General features: G+C 31.6%; 2 protein-coding genes across 2 annotated transcripts; both read left to right on the top strand.

Moving 5' to 3' along the window:
* Window positions 1-491: 491 nt before the first annotated feature.
* LOC117914092 (2-alkenal reductase (NADP(+)-dependent)-like) lies at window positions 492-4,157 on the top strand. Its single transcript, XM_034829281.1, has 5 exons — window positions 492-765; window positions 2,327-2,504; window positions 2,672-2,838; window positions 3,228-3,310; window positions 3,555-4,157. The coding sequence occupies exons 1-5, from the start codon at window positions 544-546 to the stop codon at window positions 3,931-3,933; spliced, it is 1,029 nt and encodes a 342-aa protein (XP_034685172.1). The 5' UTR covers window positions 492-543; the 3' UTR covers window positions 3,934-4,157.
* An 11,611-nt stretch (window positions 4,158-15,768) lies between these two features.
* On the top strand, window positions 15,769-19,226 carry LOC117915350 (2-alkenal reductase (NADP(+)-dependent)-like). Its single transcript, XM_034830910.1, has 5 exons — window positions 15,769-16,173; window positions 16,881-17,058; window positions 17,650-17,816; window positions 18,285-18,367; window positions 18,668-19,226. The coding sequence occupies exons 1-5, from the start codon at window positions 15,943-15,945 to the stop codon at window positions 19,044-19,046; spliced, it is 1,038 nt and encodes a 345-aa protein (XP_034686801.1). The 5' UTR covers window positions 15,769-15,942; the 3' UTR covers window positions 19,047-19,226.
* Window positions 19,227-19,482: the final 256 nt, after the last annotated feature.

Below are 19,482 nucleotides of genomic sequence, written 5' to 3'. Positions count from 1 at the left end.
TTTTAAAATTTTATAGAATTAAAAAAAGTTATAAATATAAACTTTAATAATTCTAAAAAGAGAAAAATTACAAATGGATTGAAAGTCAACTATCATTAACTTACCATCCTTTTAATTCTTTCCATTAATGGTTTTTTTTCTTATTAACAAATTTTAAATTTCATAAAAAAAATATATAAGGAAAAAAAAAGCTGTAAATATGAAATTTAATAATTCTAAAAATTGGAAAAATTATTAAATTTCTTAAAATTGTAATTAGATTAAAGTTTTCTTCCATTTTTCCATTTTTTTTTATTTTGTAAAAATCTACGAAAAGTGAATGTTAAAATATGAAACATTAAATGACGCTATTAATGTCTCAGGACACCTCATTGTGGGTGCATTTTCGGGTTTTTTTTTTTTTTTTTTTTAATTTTAAAATTTAATCTTCGGTAGATTTTTTCTATAAATATTAAATAGGCTCGCCAGTCGCCATCAACCATCGGCCCTGGTGACAGATATTATCCATCTCGGAAGAGCAGAGAAAAAGCTTGGCAGGTAACAATGGCGGAAGTGAGCAACAAGCAGGTGATTTTCAAAGACTACATCTCTGGTTTTCCCACAGATGCCGACATGTACATCACTACTTCCACGATAAGCCTCAAGGTTCCAGAAGGTTCGAAGGCCGTGCTGGTGAAGAACCTCTACTTGTCTTGCGATCCCTACATGCGCCCCCGTATGACCTACACTACGGACAGCTACGTCGACTCCTTCAAGCCTGGTTCGGTAAGCAAACGTAGTTTCCGCATTTTTGTTGTTTGTAATCCTGTTTGGTTACGGGAAAATGTTAGGAAATGACTTTTTGAATGCCGCAAACCCTAGAATTATTCTTGTCGTAGTTTCAAATTTCGGCGGAAAGTTCGATTTCGGATTAGCATAATGTAGTAGTAGATTGTAGGACGATGTATCGGAAAAGAAATACCGGATAACCGTTATTCGACCTACATTAATAATGGCTGTGTCGGTAAGGTACGGCAGTTTCGTTATTTTTGTTATCTTATACTCCTGTTTGGTTCCCGAGAAAATGCCAGGAAATGTATTTCCTAATGTTTCAATCCCTAGGTTTTTTGTCTGTAGTTTTGAACATTAAATGAATTTTTGGGAAATGATAACTTTGGGATGGTGGATGAAATCTACAGGCCAATATGTCGTGTAGTAAATTATATAGGCGGACATATCGGTATTGAAATAGTAATATAAGACTAAGAGGCAAATAAAATATTTGAGCGGAATGTCCGTAGGCTAAAGGTTTCAAAAAGGCATAGAAATATGAGAATTTATTTAGCTATGAAATCAATTGTGTAAATTGCTTTCTATAACAAAACTTTGATCAAATATGAAAACAGTTTCCTCATAGCTTTCTACTGAAAACTTATATACAATACTACAATACAGAAGCTTATGATCTATTTGTCATTTCCTCTCAAGAAGAATTGATACATAGAACAATGAAATATTAAAAAAGTTTATTATAATTAAGGGTGTGTTTGATAATAATTTTAGAAAACGTTTTTAATATTTTTAACACGATAACAATTTTCAAATGTTAGAAAGGTTCGAAACACTTCTTAGAATCACTATCAATCGGGCTGTAAATCTGAGCAACAGAAGATGGTGACCTTCTCCCCCAAGCAACAATAAATGGAGTTCATTATAGAGGAAGATGAGGAAATTAGTCACAAAAGTGTTGGATTTTTGGGTTAGGGAAGAAAGATTAGATTAATGAAAACGAAATGGGAAATTTTTTATTATTCACTACTGCTGATGTTGTATAAAATTGGTTTGGCCTTCTACAGAATCAAAAGTGACGTTTGATCCTAAACTTATATACAATACTACAATATAGAAGCTTATGATCTATTTGTCATTTCCTCTCAAGAAGAATTGATATATAGAACAATGAAATATTAAAAAAGTTATTATAATTAAGAGTGTGTTTGATAGTAATTTTAGAAAACGTTTTTAATATTTTTAACACTTGAATGATAACAATTTTCAAATGTTAGAAATGTTCGAAACACTTCTTAGAATCACTATCAAACAAGCTTTAAATCTGAACAACAGAAGATGGTGACCTTCTCCCCCAAGCAACAATAAATGGAGTTCATTATAGAGGAAGATGAGGAAATTAGTCACAAAAAGTGTTGGATATTTGGGTTGGGGAAGAAAGATTAGATTAATGAAAATGAAATGGGAAATTTTTTATTATTCACTACTGCTGATGTTGTATAAAATTGGTTTGGCCTTCTACAGAATCAAAAGTGACGTTGATCTTAAAATTACACAGGTTATTGAGGGGTATGGAGTGGCAAAAGTTTTGGACTCCGGGCATCCAAACTTCAGCAAAGGTGACTTGGTTTGGGGATTTACCAGCTGGGAAGAGTATAGTCTCATCACATCAACCGAGATGCTAATTAAAATTCCCACCACCGATGTGCCCCTTTCATACTATACTGGAATTCTTGGTAAGCTGTTTTCTTCAGATTTGGGCTCAGTAATTTATAGGTTACAACCAAAGATGCGAGCAATGGTCTGAATTATGAAATTTGTAATCTATATAATTATATCAAGAGAACACGAAATTCTAATTAAGCCTTCTCCTGCTTAATTGTTGTGGTTCTGTGCTTTGTAGGAATGCCTGGTCTGACTGCTTATGCTGGTTTTTATGAGATTTGCACTCCTAAGAAGGGGGAGTATGTCTACGTTTCAGCAGCATCAGGAGCAGTAGGTCAGCTCGTTGGGCAGTTTGCAAAGCTGTTAGGTTGCTATGTTGTTGGAAGTGCTGGATCGAAAGAGAAGGTAAATTGCCACCATCTGTGTCAATAGTGTTGATAGTGTCGATCCATATTGTAATTTCTCATCATGGTATATATTTTTTTCCCTATCAATCCAAAATACTGTGTTCAAACCAATCATTTATACATTCAACCAAGTTGATCCTCTCTTGAGTTGTTTTATATTGATGAGAAAACACCCCTTGAAATCATACCCATGGCATGTATTTCTTCTTGGTAGGCAGAGGATGAAATCTCCAATGCTATTCAGTTGATTTTTTGTTGTTGTCACACTGTTTAATGTTTATCACAATCTCACATCGCCAACTTTTCTACATCGCCCAAGGTGAAATCGTTGAACAGGATCTGATTTTCATTTTGATTTGGTTTTGTTTTATCATTGCTTGAACATAGGTAGATCTGTTGAAGAACAAGTTTGGGTTTGATGAAGCTTTCAACTATAAAGAAGAGACGGATTTGGTTGCATGTCTGAAAAGGTTAGTATTGTTTTTTAAGGATATTTGAAAATATAGATATGAAAGCATCTAAGAAAAAGGCTTCCCAGTACTGAGTACCCCTCAGTGGCATAATTAGCTCTACTATTTCTAGCAACTGCACTGCCCATATGTCTCATATACTGATATACAGAAAAATAAAACCACTTCCCTTGTGTATTCCCCTTGGTTTGCTTTTCCAATGTGAAGAAGAATTTCTCAATGCAATCCTATCGTTTTTGGCCAGGTACTTCCCTGAAGGCATTGATATTTACTTTGACAATGTTGGGGGGAAAATGCTTGATGCAGTGCTCCTCAACATGAGAGTCCATGGCCGCATTGCTGCCTGCGGGATGATCTCACAGTACAATCTTGACAAGCTCGAGGGTGTGTGCAACTTGATTAATATCATCATCAAACAGGTTCGACTGCAAGGGTTTGTCATTCTGAGCTACTATCACCTCTACCCCAAGTACCTGGAGATGGCTCTGCCTCACATCAAGGAGGGGAAGATTGTGTATGTGGAAGACACAGTTGAAGGCCTCGAGAGTGCTCCACAGGCTCTCATTGGCCTCTTCTCTGGGCGCAATGTTGGGAAACAGGTGGTTGTTGTTGCTAGAGAATGATTTACCTCATTTTTACATTTTTGTGTTCTAGGCTCGATGGAATATTTATCCATAATAAAGCTCCTGCTCTCCTCCTAAAAAGTAACGAGTTACTTTACAAAATGTTATGAGCAATCTGTTGAGAGTTTAGCAAGATTGTAATCGTCTATTTGTTCATCAAAAACAAAAATTTGCTTATATATTAAGTGTCTTTTTGTCATCTTAAGGCAGAAAGTTTCTACTTAGGTAAGGTGTTGTTGCAGGTAAAAGGTAAGTGCATAAGCTGAGGATTTAATATATATGTGTGTATTCATTCATTTCCTCCACAGTTAATAAACATTTCAATTTAATAGAATTGTTAGTTCTGATTTCTTTTCCTTTGTTTGATTCCCTTTTTCGTTTGAAGTTTAGTGAACATGTTATAATAATACTAAATACATTCATATCTCGACAACATCAACAAATCCTAGAAGTAAACTAAAAGTGACAATGAAACAAAATTGTTAAACTAAATGTTCACATACTTTTCTTCATTTGATTACATAAATCATTATTTAAAATGTGTAGAGCAATCAACATCCCTTCTCGGTGTTTCTTATTATATTGTTTATCCTTGATTTACAAAGCGGATGCGATCTCTGGCGCTTTTTTTTTTTTGTCTCTACCACCCCTACCCTAACTTTTTGGACACGGTTGTGTCACTAATCAAGGAAGGATCGTATATGGAGGACAATATGGAAACACAACGTGGACGTGCGTCACCACACACGTTTTTCATTTATTTGTGAAAAATTAATTTTTTAAAAAAGAGTTGGAGTCACCGCTTATTTTAATTATTTTTAAAAGAAAAACAAAATAAGAAAAAAAAAAACTCTGTGACTTTTTATTTGGTAAAGACATGTCTGCAAAAACATATTCAAGGTCAGATTACCCCTTTAAGCCCACATACGACATCTACTACTAAACGAATAAGTATATATAAGTTATGGTGAAAATCAATATACATAAAAATGATTTACAAGAATATACAAAATAAATAAAATGAGAATTATATAAAATGATTTATTAAACTAATTAAAAAAATATTTGAAGAAGATTAGTTTTTTGAAAATTTCAAAGGATTTTATTAAAAACAATTTTGAACGAGTGATTCAGGTTATTTATTTATAAAATATTTTCTTCAAGTGATTTGATTCAATTTCATTTGTATATAATTTTCAAAATAAAAGTTATTTACACTTATTATATCAAAAGAATTTATTACAAAATTTCAATTTAGCAACAAAAATTATTTTTACAAAAATTGAATGAATTTTTACAATTTTATTAAAAAAATATTTAAATTTATTTTCAGAAAAGTAATTTATACAAATTATTTAATATATATTGTTAGGAATTTGAGGCTAATCCAACCTATGGTAATCACCTTGAGGGGGGGGGGGGGGGGGGGTGAATAGGGTGATGGTCTCTTTTCTCAAATATAAACTATATGAATGAAGAGACAATTATATGCAAGTATATAATAAGCAATATAAAGACAATTGCATATAAATTAAAGAGTAGAAAAGAGAGAAAGCAAACACAAGAGTTTATAGTGGTTCGGCACAACCCGGCCTACATCCACTCTCCTTTAGCTTCAATCCCGAGCTTGAGGTTCCACTAATCCAAGGCTTCCAAACCAAGCCTTCAAGCAATACAATTGGATTATGATTCCAATTCACCCTCTTGGACTTTTGGCTCCAAGCACCCTTTACACTTCTCAAAAGATATCCCTTTCTTGAACAACCCCTCAAGTGATACCTCACACTTGAGAAACTTCCTTTCAAAGGTTTACAAATAAAATGATTTCTCAAAAATCCTAGCACAAGAACTTTAAGTTCAAATGATACAAGAGAAATTAGGATTGAATGGTGCACTAAAGATATGCAAGTTTTGGAATAATGGTGCACTCAAAAATACTCTTCCAAGGCTCAAATATAATCAAGAAAGATTTGGGAAGGTTAAATTTATGAAACAATGAAGATTGAAGCCTTTTTATAGAAGAAAAAAAGCTAAACTAGCCGTTGGGGGTTTGACCGGTCGAGCTAGGGGTCGACCGGTTGACTAGCCATTAGGAAAAGTGACCGTTGGGCCTCAACCGGACCTCAACCGGTTGAGGTTCAACCTTGATCGGGAAGAGAAGGCCACTGGGAGAGAGAGAAACTTTTTTGCCTCCCTCAACCGGACGAGCACAACCGATCGATTGGTTGAACCGGTTGAGCCATTTTTTGGCTCAACACCCAACCTTTTTCAACTTAAAACCTTTTAAAACAAGTTTGAAAATCATTTAACACAAGGTTTTAGTTGAAAACATGAAATCATCCAATTCTTAAGATATTTAAAACAATATTACTCTTGGATGATTTTGGTGCATAAATGAAGAATGAAATGCATGAAAGTCCTAATGCACCAACAACCTTACAAAAAGATCTTATGAAGCTTTGATCTTGAAAAACTCTTCTCTTTGAGGTGGTTTTCTTCTTCATGATTTCTCCTTGGTTTGATTTGTCTTTGGATTTCCACTTTGGAAGTCGTTTTGCCTAATCACACTTGAAATATGATCATTAGTTCTAAACCTTATTTTGTTATCATCAAAATCAAGATTAACCAAACCTTGGTTTCACACACACACACACACACACACACACACACACACACACACACACACACACACACACATATATATATATATATATATAACTTTATTTGGAAAATAATTTTTAATTAAAAAGAAAAAAATTTCAATCCCTTATTTTTTAAAATTACTTTTAATCCTATTTTAATTAAAGAAAAAGAATTTATTTAAAAAAACATTTTTTTGGACAAATTTATTAAAAATTAATTTTTGGGACAACTTTATTTACAAAACAATTTTTAGACAATTTTATTAAAAACAAATTTTCAAATTCTATTAGAAACAATTCTTTTGAATTTTTCTAAATGCATTTTTCTGAATTTTTATTAATAAAAAAATTTTAAAATTATTATTTTATTAAAACATATTTACTAAATTATTCCTCTTATTTAAACAAAATTTTCGATTTGTTCGATATTTAATTCTATACACACTCAATAAATATATACAAACAAACATTTACAAAAACTAATAAAAATAAAATAAAATAAAAGTGAAAAATAAAATATGTACCCAAACAAGCTTACAACAAGCTCAATGTTTCATTTACCGTTTTTCGAGTCTCATGAAATTTCATGCTCCATGTGTCATAAATCTGTACACAGTCAATAGAATTGCAGAATGGGCTCATGCAAAAACAAAAATAGCCCAAATGTAAATATCAAAAAATAAGAAGAGTCCAAAATAATTATTCAAGCCCAAATTCAAATTTCAAATTGGTCCAATAAATTTTTGTCAATAAAAATGAACCCAAATTAATAAATATAACCCAATAAAATTATCTTATGTTAATAACCCTAATCCAAACTTTCCAAGTTAATCATCAAAATACAACACAATTAGCCAAACCCAAAATATCATAAAACAAAATAAATTCAATTAGGTCTAAATTTAATATCTCATAATCCAAACCTAATTTAATATACACCACAATTGTCCCATATCCAAATAATTTAAATTGGTCAAACTCATATCAAATATTCAAGTTATCTAACAAATATCACCCGCATTATGGACCCAAAATTCATATCAATTAACAAATCCACATTAATAATACACATGGGCAAAGGAAATAATGTCTCAAACTCAATCCAATAAGCCCAAATAAATAACTAATAAGCAATATGTCCAAGTCCAAATAAGATAAATAACATGCATACCCAAATCTCAAAACCTAAACATATGACCCACAAACAAACATAAATGTATAAGCCCATACCCAAATCTCGAAACCCAAACATAAGGCTCACAAACAAACATAAATCCAATTTCAACAACAATCAACTATTAAAATCAAAGGGAAAAAAAAAAAAAAAAACCTTATACAATTTCAAATTTTGGAAGGAGGAGAAAGTGCGAGAAAGTTGAGGAAATGGAAGAATGAAAGAGGGAAGGAGGGAGTCACCAACCGGATGGATTGATGGGTTTTTTTTTTTTTTTTTGAAAAAAAAATGAAAAAAAAAATGGAAGGAAGGAAATGAGGAAGGGCGTCTGGCAGTGTAGTGTGGAGGAAGAAGAGGAAATGGAGATGGAGAAAAAGCGAAGAAAAAAATGGGCTAGCCACCGTGTGTGGGGGTTGGGGGAAGAAAAAAAATGCAAAAATGAAGAGAGGAGACGTGGAGCCGGCCAACTTGAGTGGAGATGGGGGCCAGACCACCTTGGGAATGGGGGAGAAGAAAAAAATAATTAAAAAAAGACAAGAAAGAGAGAAGGTGGGGGCTTTGGACGGAGTTTATAGCCAAAGTAGTACTTCTTTGGAAAAAAAAAACCCAAACTAATCCAGTTTTCAAACTATTTGCCAAAATACTCTTTTGAATCCACATCAGCAATCCACATCAACAAGCCATCTTCGTCAAACTTGTTTTTTTACTTTGGAGACCCAATTTTTTCCCGAAATCAACAATCCAGAAAGTATTCTCTTGTCTGCGGCTCCATTTTCTCTCCTCACCGGCTGCGGCTCCCACCAGCAGCTCCACCAGTAGCTAGGTAAATTTTTTTCGGGTTCATGAGTTTTTTCCCACTCATTTTCCTTAGCTTTCTCACCAACCAAACAGAGGAAAACAAGTTGTTTTGAAAATTTTAAAAATCTCAAGTTGTTTTCAATTTCATAGCTATCCAAAAAACTTGAAAAACCCTTTCCTCCACCTTGTATTCCTCTTATCCTAGAACTCGAAAAACCCTAACCTTTGCCTCATTTTCCTCTCATCTCGGAATCCTGATAACCGTCGATTTGCCCATGATTCATCTTCATCGTGATCCAAAATATGGATTTTGGATTGGATGAAGGTGGGGGAGAGAGAGAGACTTGGAGAGGTTAAGGTTTTTTCGGATTGGGGTTTCGAAAGGGAGAAAAAAAAATCTTTTTTCTATAAAAATGGAGTTAATATGTTGGAAATTAACATAGTTACAATGCATCAAGTGGCTATTAATTTTAGAAAAGAATATGTTTCAGTGAGTTCCTCAAAATTAGGACAAATGGTCTATTGCTATCTGACTTTGATTATACCTGGAATAATGATGATGTATTACAGGACAGGGCCACCCCTGATGAATTTGTGACTACAATATCATTTGGTTTATTATTTTCTATTATCCCTGCACATGAAGTGTAAATTTTTCTTTTTAGCCAATTCCAATCACAAATTGGATGATGATAACTGTTGATGATGTTTTTTCCTTTTAACTTTTCTTGGATAAGTATGTGAAAGATGTTATTATACCTTGGTTATTAAAATGAGAGTTTACTGACTGAAAGTTGAAGGGTTTGAAATTAAATATGGCCTTTAGCAGGGTGCTTAGGGGAAACCTATGAAATCCCAATATGGAATGGAAATACACTCCTGCTTAATGTAGAGCTTAATGTACTGATCTTTGCTTTACACTGATCAAAGCACGCTTTGCACATTAGTGCTAATTTTTCATATTTTTTGTGGCATATTTTACATGTTCAACTTTCTCAACCATTACTACTGGTAAAATTTCAACAGCCTTACAATTACTCGCTCCCGGATAGAAGCTTCAATTCCTCTCAAACATGGGCCTGCTATTGCTGGTTATGAGACAGTAGCTTGCTTGATCTTATCCATCAACTATTTCTAAAAGTACCTTAGTGGCTGTAAGCATGTTTGTTAGAAAACTTACAATACAATGATATAATTCATTTTCCTAATGTAAATCTTATTTATTGCTTGGTTGTATCTCATCTGAAGTGTATTTTATGGTACAAATATAATGCACAATACAATGATACACGTACAACAATACATATGAACAACAAATATTAATATTTGCCTAGTGAGAATCTGGAACTAAAATTTATAGCCAAAAATTCAAAAAGCTTTGTTTTGTGGATTTTGTAAAACACCTATGCATTAAAGTAAAAAATTGGGAAAAATGACTCATTATTTTTTGTAAGAATCTGCTTCTTCCAGGTTTAATACATATTTTTGGGAATCTTCTTGACATAAGACATATGGAAGCAACTTCAAAAAGTTACAGAAAAAGAAAAGTGAAAGCCTCTACACTTCCTAATAAATCCTTAGGGTTATGAGTTATAATTACTTGTTTATTATTAAAATATTTTATCTTCTTATTTATTATAATTACTAGATTTATTGAGAAACCATCATTACAAATGCTTAAGTTTTTCAAATTATTTTTAAATTTGTTTTCATAATTTATTAACTTTCTAAAATTGGAAGTGATTATTAAATTTATTTTTGTTTCTTTTTCTCCTCTAAAAAAATATATACTTTTTATTATATATATATATATATATATATATATTAAAAATTTATTAGGATCAAGGAGATTTGAGTGTGTCATTTTTCAATCATCATTTTTATAAAGATAATACTATTGCGCATATAACAATCTCTTCCCCATTATAGGGCTCCTAGAACTCGAATCATGACCAAACTCTAGGGCTCCTAGAACTCGAATCATTTAATGGCATGTGGAACATTTAATAGCACCTATACAAATGCTAACAACTTTATAAAACTGTAAAAAGACATGTAGAACCTAGGCTAGATCTCCAAACCATGAAAATTGCTTGTAATTATTGGTTAGCTTTTGAATTGTATCATATATTAGAAAATGCATCAAATTCTCAATTATTATAAATTCCTTTTGGTAAAGAATATTGTATAAAGTATTTTCTAAGTTAATTTATTATTGTGATATCATATTTCCTCATAGAATAAGGAAAGTTATTTAGAATATTTTTATAAATATTTTAGGCCATAGAGGGAAAAATCTATAAGATCGAGATAGACTCCTAAAGATTATAAAATATTTGAAGAACTCAATAGTTATAAATAAATAAAAAAACACTAAAACCAAATTTAATATATAGGAAATATTAGTTTTTACTTCAAATTTAACTTATTAAATTATAAATTGTAGAAATTTAATTAAATTAAAAAAATTTAAAAATTAACCAGACATAAGCAAAAGTGTATTAACTATTCCGCTTTCTCTTTTTTAATTATTTAAATGGAAAATATTAAAACATTTATAGTCGTAACTATTAATTATGTTGAATATGTACACATTACATCCATTCTTGAACAAATTTAAAAAATTTTCCCACTTAATTTGGGTAGCTTAAACAAAGACATTTTAATTGTTAATGGAAAAATAACAACCTTTTATTCAATTTTAATGGTAATAAATAATAAGAAAATATTATTAATAAAAAACATTGAATTATTTGGATATTAAGGTGTTATTTGTTATTTGATTATTGTTAATAACATACCCTATTATTGTTATTTGTTATTTCATTACAAATTGATGTTATTAGTAATGTTTTATATTGTGTAATTTTGTGGTTAAAAATGAAATTTATTTGATTTTTTTGGCTTCTTCTATAGGTAAACTATGTCTAATTTATCGGTGGCAATAGTTTGTTTTTGTAATGGGAAAATGGTGAGAACACAGACCGATGTTGATTATGTTGGGGATAGAGTTGTGGTTGAACCTATTGATGTGCCTCTTGGGACAACATATGAATAACTGTTGGAAATGATATGCTCGGTCACTGACATCAATAAAGAACATGTACCTTTGGCATCTACTTTGGTACAACCCTCACATCCACCAGTCACATCTACCTTTCCTTTATTTCAGCCATCTGCATTATTAGAGTCGCCACTTTCTCCCCCTGATGTATCCATACCAGCCTATTCACAAGGACCCGAGACTACCATACCATCTACCCTTACCCCTGTTCAGCCATCTATATCATTGGATGCACCCCCACCTATTGCAGAGTCTATTGCACCTCCACCTGTTACAGAGTCTATTGCACTTCCACCTGTTACAGAGTCCATTGCACCTCTACCTTTTCTTCAGGGGATAGCTCATGCTGCACGATTACATGTATGGGTACCTAGAGGACATCGAGCTCCACGTGTACGTTGAGTTCTACCTCCATCAGTTCCATCTATCTCGACAGCTCATGTAGATGACGTGTCACAGTCTATAGAGATGGAGACTTTTCAGATAGCACAAATGGATACAACAAATATGGCCATCTACCGTAGATGTTCACAATGAAAGAGAAAGATTCCATCATGTGGGACACATTGAGATATTTTTTCATGTTTGTAGAACTATTATACTTTGGTTTATACATTTAAGGTTATATAAAGTGTTAATTCAAATTAGTGATGTTATGTTATTTACATGTTTCCTTGATAATTTAAACAAATAAAACTCAAATGCATCCTAAAGTCTAAATGAAAGAAATTCTAACTAAATAAATTATTACAACCATTACCTATTTTTCTTTCATATAATTAAAAAATTATACATTTTAACCAAGACATAAGTTCAAATCATACTTAATAATAAATAACCTAAAATCATAATCATTGACATTAATTTTCATATGAAAATATAAAATTTTAAAATAATATAAACAATTTCTTTAGTTATTTTAAAATTTTAAAATAATATGAATAAATAATTTTCTTTAGTTCATATGTGAAAATATTTGTAAAACAAATAAATATTTTATTTACCATAAATATATAAATTTTTATGGAAATGCATGTAGACCAAATTATTTTCTCAAATTTTCAAGGAAAATATGAAAAAATAAAGATAATATATATATATATTTTAAAAACAGTCGTAACAAAAAAATTTGTGAAAAGCAAAGTTCTAAAATCCCATACTTTTTTACACATGAGTTCCCCTTAAAAATATTTGTGAAAATTACAACATAATTGTAATTTTGATAAAAAAATATTTTAAAAATAATATTAAAATTACAACACCATTAAAATAGATGCGGATTGAAAATAATTGTAAAACCACAGTTACTAACTGTGATTTTATGGTTGTTTTGATAAAAAATATTTTTAAAATAATATTAAAATTACAATACCATTAAAACAGGTGTGGATTAAAAATAATTGTAAAACCACAGTTACTAACTGTGGTTTTAAGGGAAATTGTAAAACCACGGTTTGTAACTGTGGTTTTAAGGATACTTTTTTTAAAACCATAGTTATAGTAACTATGGTTTTATGGGTATTTTGATAAAAAAAATATTTTAAAAATAATATTAAAATTACAACACCATTAAAATAGATGCGGATTGAAAATAATTGTAAAACCACAGTTAGTAACTGTGGTTTTATGGTTGTTTTGATAAAAAAATATTTTAAAAATAATATTAAAATTATAACACCATTAAAATAGGGACGGATTAAAAATAATTGTAAAACCACAGTTATTAACTGTGGTTTTAAGGGAAATTGTAAAACCACAATTTGTAACTGTGGTTTTAAGGATACTTCTTTTAAAACCACAGTTAGTAACTGTGGTTTTAAGAGAAATTGTAAAACCACAGTTTGTAAATGTGGTTTAAGGAAATTTCTGTAAGTTTTAAAACCACAGTCACCAACTGTGGTTTTTTACACTTAAAATCCATGTGGATGCTTACGTGGATAAAGAAGACTACTTTGACAAATATTTTGAAATGGATACTATTCTTATTATTTTTTTTTACAAATAAATTATTTTGGTCTTAAACTCCTTTGGACGTGGGTATGGGTACAGGGATATAGGTGGAGGAGAGAGAAGAGAGAAAAGAAAAATAAAATAAATAAATAAATATATAATAATAATAATAATAATAATAAATAAAAACTAAGAATTAAATAATGAATAGGTCTATTCAAAAATATAATATGTAATGGAGATTTAAAATTTAAAGATAAAATTGGGTTCAAAATTAACATAAAAATAAAAATTTGGACAAATTTTGGGATCTGCACACAACTAGTTATGGACCAATGGTTGATATGGATTAATAATTTTGAGACTCATCTCACCTCAAAACACAATTCTCCCAAAATTGTATTGACAATTTTCTTATTATGAGTCAAAATATTTTGCATTAATTTATCTAAATAATAAAAATTATTAATATAATATTAGAACCTCATATCTTAGTTATTTTTTTCAATAAATTTATCTTTTTAAAATTTTTAAAACACAAACATTAAAAATTGAAAAGTTAAAAGGATATATATTTTAAAATTTTGTAAAATATGGTTAACGTGGAAAATGTAAAGAGTAATTAAAATAAGAGAAAAATATGAATAAAAGGGAAATTTAAATTTAAAATAAAAAATGAAAATTAAACTAAAAGATAAATACAAAAAGATAAAAAAATATTTAGATGAAAAATTCCAAAATTTTTATCCTTGTTTATACTGGGGGTAAAAGGATTCAATATCTTTAAAAATGAAAAAAAAAATTATTGCTTTTTATTTGACATAAAATAAAAATATAAATTGGAAGAAAAAAAAAATGCAAAGAGTTAGAAATGGGTAATAAGTAATAAGAAATAGAAAAGAAAAAAATTAAAATTCACACTCGTCTATGTAGGGGTATTTTAGAGATTAATAAATAATAATATCCTTCAACTAAATTTTTATACTTTATTTGGACCATGGGTTAAATGTGTAGGGATATTATGGTCAATATTCATCTCACCTCAAAACATAATTCTTCCGAAATACTTTACCTTATTTTACATCTTTTTGTCAGAACTCATGAGATGTTATCTATATTTAATATTTAATATTTAATAATGATCCCCTCGTGTTTTGAATGTGGTTTTTGTAATATTTTAGCATTTAGCATGTGAATTGTGATTACTGATTAGGATGCAAACATGGCTGGTCCATCCCCAAAAAAACATATAGTTCAGCCGGGCGGGTAAATTCCCATACCCACTCCTTTAATGTTTTTAAATTTTTTTTTGTTTTAAAACTTTAAATTTTATTAAAAATAAACATGATTTATAAATAAAAATATATATTATAAATATTTATAATTAATTTTTATGAAAGGTGATATTTTATTTTTATTAAAAAAGTTTTAAAAAATCAATTAAAATAATATTTTATTTCATATTTTGTATAATGGGATGGACCGGAACAAAATCATACCTAAACATATGACTTTTTTAGAAACTTTTCAAATCGATACCTGATTTATTTATCCTTATCTCAAACTCTTTAAGAATGATACTTTGAAAAATCAATTTTATTATATCTCTAATTTTAATATTATTATTATTTTTTTCAAGGTAGTCACCATCATGCCAAAAAAATGTGGTTACCCTTAAAAGAGTGTGGCTAGATTAGTGGGAATTTTGTCAAAATTTTTGGCCTTGACACAAGACGTGATAATTGGAAAGTTTGCAATCATTGACCAAACAATTTGGTGGGACCACTATTAATCAATTTTAACAATGTATACAACTATAAAAAGTATATTAACATTTCGACCAAATTCAAAGTGGATACCATTCATTTTATCATATAGTTTTATGATCACTTTAGGCTTATACTATAATTTGGTATTTAATTGATGATAATTATAGAAATAATTATACATGTAGCATTTAAACAAACATATATAATATTTACCAAATTAAAAAATGTTAAAAGACTTGCAAATTTGGGAAAAAAAATTGTACATTTTATCTATACATGTATCGATTGATTATGATCTCAAAATCACCGTAGCACTTCTTCAGTCGAGTGGTGTTTCACGTTTTAGCGGTTCTAGAAAACGATTTCCACGGCAAAGGTGCGAAAAGTATGTTTTTTCACACTACGTGGTAATGGGATTCCCGAAAATTGTCCTCCACACGTTTCCAAACGCCCAGCGAGTCCAAAGACTCCAAACATGATCCTGAAGGTTCTGTCTCTCTCCCTGCACTACGATCGTAATAAAACATTAAAACTCTTTAGCTTCTCTGTTTCTTACATTTCCACGTGGAAAGGAGTTCAAACTAGAGAGAAAGCTTGGAGTTGCAGACAGCAATGGCGGATGGCGAAGCAGTGAGCAACAAGCAGGTGATTTTCAGAGACTACGTCTCCGGCTTTCCTAAAGAATCGGACATGTGCGTGACCACTTCCACAATCAGCCCCAAGGTTCCAGAAGGTTCCGAGGCCGTTTTGGTTAAGAATCTCTACTTGTCTTGCGATCCCTACATGCGCAGCCGTATGAGGAACATTCAAGGCAGCTATGTGGAGCCATTCAAGCCCGGTTCTGTAAGCTACGACATTTTAGTCATTTTTGTTGCTTTTATATTATACTATTTGGTTCCAGAAAAAATGTTAGGAAATTAATTTTTTTTTCTCCCGGTTTTCGATGCAATCTGTTCAATAATTTGATGGCTAGGATTTTCGAGGAACTGTTAGGAAAACCGCAATTAGGATTTATCGGTAGTTTCGAGCCAGAGGAAAATTTTGGCTCGGAACCGATATTCCGTGTATATCAGGGACGAGATATCGGAGAAAAAACAGACGTTTTATGTCGTATGATTGAATAAAATATTGAAGAAATTGGAGAACTTTTTAAGGAGGAAATTAAAATAATGAGATAACGCTACTGTGATCAAACTAGGGCATAGCGGAGTAGCATCGGTTGTTGAAACGGTGCCGCTTTGACCAACTCTATGGTATTTCACTGTAGAGGAAGATCACGAAGTGAGGAAGCTGGTTGAGCTGGAGCCTAACTCTCAATTTGTAGATCAATCCGTTAAATCCGGATTTCACGGATTTTCAAAACCATAACTAGAACTCTAGATCCAGCCTTACATAATTGGGAAGAAAAAGATGAGATCCATAAAAGTGAAATGGGAATTTTGATTATTTGGCTAACCCAAGGAAATAGATTAGATGTTTCAATGCTTACAGACTGGAATTTTTCTGATTTATAATCTAAGAGTCATGAGTTTTGCTCTGAAATCACACAGCCTATAACTGGATACGGCGTGGCAAAAGTTTTGGACTCTCGTCATCCCGACTTCAAGAAGGGTGACTTGGTTTGGGGAATTACTGGATGGGAAGAGTACAGTCTCATTACAACAAACGAGCTACTGTTCAAAATTCAGCACACTGATGTGCCGCTCTCTTACTATACTGGAATTCTTGGTAAACTATTCTCTTCAAATCTGTAATTGGGAATTTGTTCATTACCACAAAATATATGCAAGTTATTTGAATGATGGTTCGGAACTTGTTTCTATAGGATGTTGATTGATGTAGACTCTTGTTATAACTTGAGCACCATTACTTAATTCTTTGTCAAATCTCTTTCCAACTACATTATTTTGCAAAATGTATGACTGATTCTGAATATATGCCAACCTGAATTTTAAAATTTTAGACGGTATCGGATAACTGCAAGGGCCTCATTAGTAAACTATTTTGGACTTTGCTATGTACCTCATTCCTTTATTTTTTAGGTTGGTTAGTAAATTGTTCTGAAATTCTTTGTTAGTTTGATTTTATAACTAAGCTAGCTAATGCAAAAGCATGCTTTTTCAATCTACTTCATAGATTAATGGTACCATGTGCTGCTTGGATGGCAGCTAATCAGGTTTCATTCTTGGAGACCCTCTGTTGCTATTGTATTTGAGTCTATGAACCTATATTTTCATTATATTTCCATGGGTATTTTTATTTGTGTTTCTTCTATTGGCATCTTCAATGGCTACTTCCTTGTGATTTTATACTTTGTAGGTATGCCTGGTATGACCGCTTATGCTGGTTTTTATGAAATATGCTCTCCTAAGAAAGGAGAGTATGTCTTCATTTCTGCGGCATCTGGAGCAGTGGGTCAGCTTGTTGGGCAGTTTGCGAAGTTGTTAGGCTGCTATGTTGTTGGAAGTGCTGGAACCAAGGAAAAGGTGAATTGCCATCATTAGTATTCATATCGTAATTTCCATTTAGCTGTTGTTGCTTGAACCGAATGATTATCCCAATTCAATCCTGCAAGTGTTCTTTCATGGTACAAATTATTTTACTTGGAACCCGAAGACTGCAACAGTTTGTGCCATCCAACCTACCTGTGCTTAAACCTCTGGTTTTAACATTGATGTGCCTGCCTCTTATTCTTCTGCATGAAGAGCTTGATCTCTAATTGACTGGACCCCTTGACAGCATAACTTGTTGCATTTACTTCTTGATATGCTCAATTGCATCAAAGGACGGAATCTCGGTTATCATATGATTGATTCTTTTTGTGTATATTAGTTGGTTGACTGCTAAATTCCCCAATTATTGAAGAGTAGGTAAGCTAAACCCAAAAGGGTGACCTTATTAACTAAAGCCTCATTCTCTTCTCATTTTGTTACTTTTACATTGCTTGATCATAGGTTGATCTGTTGAAGAACAAGTTTGGTTTTGATGAGGCTTTCAACTATAAAGAAGAGCAGGATTTGGAAGCTTGTTTGAAAAGGTTAGTATTAATTTTATTCTAGAAAAACTAACAGTATCCCTTTGAAGTTCTAATCAATTTTAAGCTCAAAGAAATGGACAAAGACCACACCCCCCCTCCCCCACTCCTCCCCCCTCTTTGGCCAAAGCTCTTCCTCTATCCAGCAGCTTAATGAAATTACCGTATTTTTTTGGATATTGTGAGTATCCTCACTGACCCTAATTAACTGTTACAACTTCTACCACATATGTTATATTGAGATATAGTCAACAAACTTTTTCGCAGCTTTCTAATCTCCCAGATTTTATTTGTAATACCCAGGTACTTCCCTGAAGGCATTGATATCTACTTTGAGAATGTAGGGGGAAAGATGCTTGATGCAGTGCTAGTTAACATGAGACTCCATGGCCGCATTGCAGCCTGCGGGATGATCTCACAGTACAACCTTGAGGAGCCTGAGGGTGTTCGCAACTTATTCACCATTGTCACAAAGCGGATCCGCATGGAAGGGTTTATAGTTTTTGATTACTATCACCTTTACCCCAAGTTCTTGGACCTGATTATGCCTTACATCAGAGAAGGGAAGATTGTGTATGTGGAAGACATAGCCGAAGGCCTCGAGAATGCCCCCACAGCTCTCATCGGGCTCTACTCTGGCCGCAATGTTGGAAAACAGGTAGTTGTAGTTGCTCGGGAATGAATTGCTTGATTTTACTCTTTTCTGTTCTAGACAATATCATCTATCTAGAATAATCCCATCACACTTTTATAAACTAGGAGTCCTTTCATACTAAGAATTTATATAGAACTCATAATAAGTTGAGACTCCTTTCATGAATTGGATTCTTTAAATTTAAGAGAAGTTTACCTTTTAATCCCATTTCATTTTCTAATAATTTGTAAACATTTCAAAGAAATTCTGAATTCTGATTTTGAATTTTATATTTTCTTAGCAGTGTGATTTGCTTTCTTTCATATTCTATTTCTTTCATTCCTTTTTCTTTATATTTCCTTTTCTCTCATGCCTTTTTTTTTTTTTTCATAAAAGTTTACCTATTTTACAATATTCTAAAGGAATAGTTTTTTGAAAACATTCTTTTAAAATCACTTCTTGATTAATAAGTAAAATTTTGTTT

This window comes from Vitis riparia, chromosome 5 (assembly GCF_004353265.1).
Source record: "Vitis riparia cultivar Riparia Gloire de Montpellier isolate 1030 chromosome 5, EGFV_Vit.rip_1.0, whole genome shotgun sequence".
Classification (NCBI taxonomy): Eukaryota; Viridiplantae; Streptophyta; class Magnoliopsida; order Vitales; family Vitaceae; genus Vitis; species Vitis riparia.
Note: the sequence above shows the minus strand (reverse complement) of the source record. Positions and strands in the feature narration are given on the sequence as shown.

What these genes read in the sequence shown, in the direction of transcription:
- LOC117914092 (XM_034829281.1), top strand. Translation starts at nt 544, where the DNA reads ATGGCGGAAGTGAGCAACAAGCAGGTGATTTTCAAAGACTACATCTCT. An exon ending in ATACTATACTGGAATTCTTG is followed by an intron (nt 2,505 to 2,671) that starts GTAAGCTGTTTT and finishes TGTGCTTTGTAG; the next exon opens with GAATGCCTGGTCTGACTGCT. An exon ending in TTGGTTGCATGTCTGAAAAG is followed by an intron (nt 3,311 to 3,554) that starts GTTAGTATTGTT and finishes GTTTTTGGCCAG; the next exon opens with GTACTTCCCTGAAGGCATTG.
- LOC117915350 (XM_034830910.1), top strand. Translation starts at nt 15,943, where the DNA reads ATGGCGGATGGCGAAGCAGTGAGCAACAAGCAGGTGATTTTCAGAGAC. An exon ending in TTACTATACTGGAATTCTTG is followed by an intron (nt 17,059 to 17,649) that starts GTAAACTATTCT and finishes TATACTTTGTAG; the next exon opens with GTATGCCTGGTATGACCGCT. An exon ending in TTGGAAGCTTGTTTGAAAAG is followed by an intron (nt 18,368 to 18,667) that starts GTTAGTATTAAT and finishes TGTAATACCCAG; the next exon opens with GTACTTCCCTGAAGGCATTG.